General features: G+C 45.5%; 1 protein-coding gene across 1 annotated transcript; it reads left to right on the plus strand.

Annotated features, from left to right (window-relative positions):
- The first annotated feature begins 488 nt into the window (after window positions 1-488).
- Window positions 489-4,714, plus strand: LOC123052402 (sphingosine kinase 1). Its single transcript, XM_044475550.1, has 10 exons — window positions 489-990; window positions 2,012-2,134; window positions 2,236-2,336; window positions 2,486-2,558; window positions 2,821-2,907; window positions 3,027-3,104; window positions 3,251-3,321; window positions 3,552-3,854; window positions 4,080-4,202; window positions 4,319-4,714. The coding sequence occupies exons 1-10, from the start codon at window positions 600-602 to the stop codon at window positions 4,514-4,516; spliced, it is 1,548 nt and encodes a 515-aa protein (XP_044331485.1). The 5' UTR covers window positions 489-599; the 3' UTR covers window positions 4,517-4,714.
- The last annotated feature ends 1,181 nt before the right edge of the window (window positions 4,715-5,895 follow it).

The following is a 5,895-nucleotide window of genomic DNA, read 5'->3' on the forward strand; positions in this document are numbered from 1 at the left end:
GCGACGCAGAGGGACTGGCGCGCAACGGATGATCTGGGAGGCGGCGCGATGGTGTGGGTATGTTCGCTTAGCCGGGTTTTGTCAGCCTTTTAGATTGTAGGAGGGGGAAACCCGGTGAGGGAGCGGGGTTGCGACGCGGACAGAAGGGCGGATGATTGGAAAAAAGTTGCGAGCAAAACGCAAGGCAGACGAGAGAGGAAACCTTATCCTTTAAAAAATATTAAATAAAAAAGGGTAGAGAGGCAGAGACAAGGCCCTCTACATAGGGTATGTTTGGATAGCTATTAAATCTCACCATACCAGTTTTGGTTATTATTTAGATGGTTGTCAATTTCTTTTGGCATGCCAATAGCTATTTGCTCATTCTAGTTTGTTTTTCTTGTCAATTTTGGCAACTCGTGAATAAACCCGAAAGATTTTCCAAATTTTAGGCTAGCCAACTATTTGAGCGGGTGAGTTTGGTCTACTGGAGAAAAAACCATAATAACACGCCGCACCACGTCGCCTTCTTCTCCCAAGCTCGCGCTCGCTCGCTCGCTCGCTCCAACCACATCGATACTTCCCAGCTGAAGCTCGTCCGTCTCGTCTCGTCGCAGTCCATGGCCGACCCGCAGGCCGAAGCGCGAGGCCCACCGGAGCCCCGGGCGGAGACCCTGGTGGAGCTCGTGCGGGTCAACGGCTCTGCGGCGGAGGCCACGCTCTCCAGCGCCGAGCTGGCGTGGCGCACCACCGGCGCCGGCCGCGACAGCGGGGGAAGGCGGAAGCTGGAGCTGGAGTCCGACGTGCTCGGGTTCCAGGTGGAGGGCAGGTCCCTCAAACTCGCGACCTTTACGCGGGGGGACGTGACGGGCGCGGGGAGGCCGCCGTCTCCGGTGGGCTGCGGCGGAGGAGCAGAGGACAGGAAGAGAGGGGAGGTGGCGGTGGAGATGGAGAGCGAGGAGGCCGCGGAGAGGTGGGGGCACGCCATCAGAGATCGCTTCGCCTCGCTTGGTAATCACCATTTAATTCTCTGATCCTCTGCTTTTCTGTTCAGTTTAAAGTTGTGATTCGGTGATCTCGTAGCTGCTCATTCGGGCGACTCTCGGTGCGATTTGGTTACTAGTAGAAAATTTCCTTCTCTGTTATGGTTGGAGGAATTGGGCTCGTGCTTACTTTTACCTGATCGAGGTTGCGCAGCGGGCTGGGTGGAATCCGTTGACCTGGTTAGAATCAGGAAATGACTCTTGAAGATAGCCAGGAAACAGCGCAAACCCAGCGGCTCGATCCGTTTCGGTTAACCGAACGCTGAAGAAATGAATTCTTGATTGGAACGCTCAGAGAATCCTCTTCCTTGCTGTTTGTACGGAGGTTGCGTGTCCTGGGCACCTCTTTTACATGATTTGGTCAAGCCGTCAAATGCGCAACTCCATTCTTGTAGTGGTTTCTTCTGCTGAGGCCAGAGAATCGTGCTGCTCATGATGCCCTTATTAATTCATTCCTGATTTATAGTTGGAGATATTTTATATGCCTGTCATTTTCTATTTTTGATTAAGTGCTCTTATCAATGTCAATTTCGCCATTAATGCTTTGGACTGTTCCTTCTGACTATAAAAAAAAACGGGATTGCTATTTCTCAATCGAATGAGAAATAGCTATAGCTCAACCGATGCTATAGCCGTCGGATTGCGCGCGGAGATTCGTGCCGGTTTTTCTTTTTTAGTTTTCGGCAGTTATTTTCTCTATTGTTTTCCCGGGAGACGATTGATGAATAGTTATTTTTCAATCGACTGAGCTCTAAGCACTCCCAAAAAATTAAATGCGAAACCAACTCTTTATGTTTTCGAGTATTTCCATAATTCATTTGAATTGATCCAAACATCCAAAGATTTTTCGGGCATTGTGTAATTCTTATCAGCTCTAGTTTGCTTGGTCTTACTTTGTGAGTGTCTACGCTTCTGAACACAAGCATGCAGGACATTGACTGTTCGCGAATGCTGATCTGTTCCTTGCACTATATGGCATTGGATAATAGGTCGACCGAAGAGACTGTTCTTCATAGTGAACCCTTACGGTGGGAAGAGAGGTGGGCGGAAGATTTTCCAAACCGAAGTTCTGCCTCTTATTGAAGCTGCTCACATCCATTACACCATGCAAGGTTGTGATCAATGTTTATAAATCTTCTACTTATGAAAGATAGATGTCGTGCCCCTCTTTGTTTTTTGGCTGTACTAAATTTTAAGTGTGAAACGTCCTCAGAAACAAATTACCGTCTTCATGCTCAAGAAATTGCTGGTTCACTGGATCTTAAGAAATATGATGGGATCGTTTGTGTTAGTGGAGATGGTATCCTTGTAGAGGTTAGCAAAATATATTATTCTCAAATGAGACCTGCTGGAAGATACACTCTGTTTAGTATCTTCAGATCTCATTCATAATCTTTTGGACTTGTTTAATCTGTTTGCTTGTATGCTCTATTTGGTTTGAATATATTTTGTGTTGACTTTAGGTTGTTAATGGTCTGCTGCAAAGAGATGATTGGGACAAAGCAATAAAAGTGCCACTAGGGATCATTCCAGCAGGTACATGATTATTGCAATATCCTTATCATAGTGCTGCATTGTTGCGCGTCGATGAGCCGTACTATACGTTAGAGCCGTTTATTATCCTGTAATATTATTTCTTCTAAAAACATCCGAATCGTCAACAGCTTATGTTCCCACTAAGGAGTAGCTGTAAGTCTGTAACTTGTGTTTTTAGTTCGTCCCTGGTGAAGCATCTGGGTACTTTAATGTCATTGGTAATGCTCAGCACAAATTTCACATGTTATTACATGTACCACAGGTACTGGAAACGGAATGGTGCAAGGTCTATTGCATTCTGCTGGTGAACCCTTCTCGATGTCAAATGCTGTGTTTGCAATCATCAGAGGTAGTATTTTCTTCCTTGATGTTCATCACACCTCATCTATGCAGCCATGTTATTTATCCTCCAAAACAATCTACATTTTCATGTGTACAAACAAAGGCTGATACAACCTTCCCACACAGGTCACAGACGTGCCCTTGATGTCACTTCTGTTGTTCAGGGAAAGACAAGGTTTTTCAGTGTCATGATGCTTACATGGGGTATGCATTGTATTAGTTTGATGCTGCCCTTTTTCCAAACTACAGTCGATAACACTGGCCACCCTTCTCAGAGCTTCTTCTGTCACTCTATAGTTTTATGGCAATATATATATTTCACAAACCTGAAAATGATTTATGAACTGCAGGTTTGGTAGCTGATATTGATATTGAGTCAGAAAAGTTTAGGTGGATGGGAAGCGCTCGCATCGACTTCTATGTATGGTTCATACTCTAAAAAGCTTCTATAGAACACCTCGCTCATTTGTATAATATGCTTTCTTGCCTCGTCAGATGCATCTGAGACTTCTTAGACAAGTTCCAACTGCAGATTTCATTTAGCAAAATATACTGGATGCTTTTTAATACTCGAGTGCTGACAGAGGCCGATAGAAGTGTGTTTCAAATATCGATGTAGTAAATTCACTCTTTACTCTGACTTTGTTTCAGTCCCTTCTACGTGCGGTGAACTTGCGAAGGTACAATGGGCGTATTCTTTTTGTTCCTGCCCCAGGATATGAAGGATTTGGTGATCCTGTGGAGCAAACCATCAGCTGTAAATCAAATGGGGCTACCAATGCTGCCGAAGGAGACATACCAGATGTTTGTAATAATGAAACATGTACCTATTCAGGTCCTTCAACTGACGATGCTGATCTTGAATGGAGATCACTGAAGGGTCCGTTTGTTAACGTTTGGATCAGCAACATTGCTTTTGCTAGTGAAGGTGTCATGATAGCACCACAAGCACAGGTTAATCTCACTCCATATTGCTCAATTCCTTCATATTTTGTCTTTGATGTAGTGAAGGCTGAAAAATACTCTCATACAACACTTGGAATCTTTGTTGAGTAATCTATTTGCCCTGAAAATCTAGCACTCTTCCTATGTTTGTAAGAATATCAGTGTTCATGATCAGTCATTGGCATTGTCAATCTTGGCTCCATAGGCTAATAATTATCCTTTACCACCGTGCAGTTTGCAGATGGCTACTTGGACGCAGCTATAATCAAGGATTGCCCATGGTCGGTTGCGCTCGGGCTCTTGCTTCGGATGAAGGATGGTAGCTACATTGAATCGTCCTATGTGGAGTACTTCAAGGTATGCTTAAGTAACCCCATGAGCTCCCAGAATCCACTGTCAAAGAAGTTACTCCAAACATGCATGGTCATGCATCTACTGAATTGTCATCATCTCTGCATCTCTGCTACTAACAGGTGAAGGCTCTCCGGATCGAGCCGGGCCTGCGCGTCGGCAGCAGCACCATAGGCGGCATCATCGACTCCGACGGAGAGGTCCTCGCGAGAGGCGACAGGTCCCAAACCAAGGAAGAGCCGGAGCATCTAATGGCGTATGGCCCCCCTATCCAACTGATGGTGGATCAGGGGCTGGCCACCATCTTCTCCCCAAGATGATGAAGTCTTTCTCCCTTGTCCCCCTGTTCTTTACCTCTCACATGGCATGGTTGGGCCTCAGCACATGTTGTATGTAAATACTCACACAGAAATGCAAGAGGCGGTCGATGTTTGTTTGAATCCTGGATATAACCGATAGCGTTAGAGCTCAGTCAGAACTGAGCCTCAAAAGGCAAAATGTGTAAAACCTTAGGAGAATCTGACTAGTGCAGGAAAGGGATATTTTTTGGCGAAAGTTGATGCGTCACACTCTGGTTGTAGTTAGCATTGACCAAGACGCACCAAAAAAGCGTGGTCTGATGAGTACTGTTCTCCGCTGATTTGCAGTACGTACAAAGGAAGTTTGACTGTCCTGAAATCACCATAATTTTCGACCACATTTATTAGTCACTATTGACCCCTCGAACACCCCCTCTCCCCCCAACCCGGACACCACCTGGTCGCCAAATCGCCACCCAACCCCCCTCCCACCCAGCCCAAGATGATGAAGTCTTTCTCCCTTGTCCCCCTGTTCTTTACCTCTCACATGGTTCATGGTTGGGCCTCAGCACATGTTGTATGTAAATACTCACACCGAAATGCAAGAGGCGGTCGATGTTTGTTTGAATCCTGGATATAACCGATAGCGTTAGAGCTCAGTCAGAACTGAGCCTCAAAAGGCAAAAGTGTAAAACCTTAGGAGAATCTGACTAGTGCAGGAAAGGGATATTTTTTGGCGAAAGTTGATGCGTCACACTCTGGTTGTAGTTAGCATTGACCAAGACGCACCAAAAAAGCGTGGTCTGATGAGTACTGTTCTCCGCTGATTTGCAGTACGTACAAAGGAAGTTTGACTGTCCTGAAATCACCATAATTTTCGACCGCATTTATTAGTCACTATTGACCCCTCGAACACCCCCTCTCCCCCCAACCCGGACACCACCTGGTCGCCAAATCGCCACCCAACCCCCCTCCCACCCAGCCCAAACGTTCAGGTTTCATATCCAGCCTGTGTTGCCGGATACGGGGACGCATGGAAGCATCTGACACGTTGGATTGACGGGCGGATCCGCGCGAAAACTCATCGGCACACCGGGTTCCTCCTCGGATTTGATGAGGACATTGAATTAGCTTTACATATATTTCGTTACTTAAATATGCTTGTCCAAATATCTTGCCAGAACTTTAGACATCTATCTAGGTATTTTTTTGGACTTTATAAAAAAACATATATGTTTTTCCTGTAATATCTAGTAAAAGAACTAATTTGTATGCCTAACAGATGGACAATACTTGAATAACTTGTGCTCGACGATTCTTCCCTACATATGTCAAGGGGTTGAAAACTTCATGAACTTTACCAGAACTTCATAAACACGTTATTTGGGACGTGGCTTAAT

Source organism: Triticum aestivum, chromosome 2D (assembly GCF_018294505.1).
Source record: "Triticum aestivum cultivar Chinese Spring chromosome 2D, IWGSC CS RefSeq v2.1, whole genome shotgun sequence".
Classification (NCBI taxonomy): domain Eukaryota; kingdom Viridiplantae; phylum Streptophyta; class Magnoliopsida; order Poales; family Poaceae; genus Triticum; species Triticum aestivum.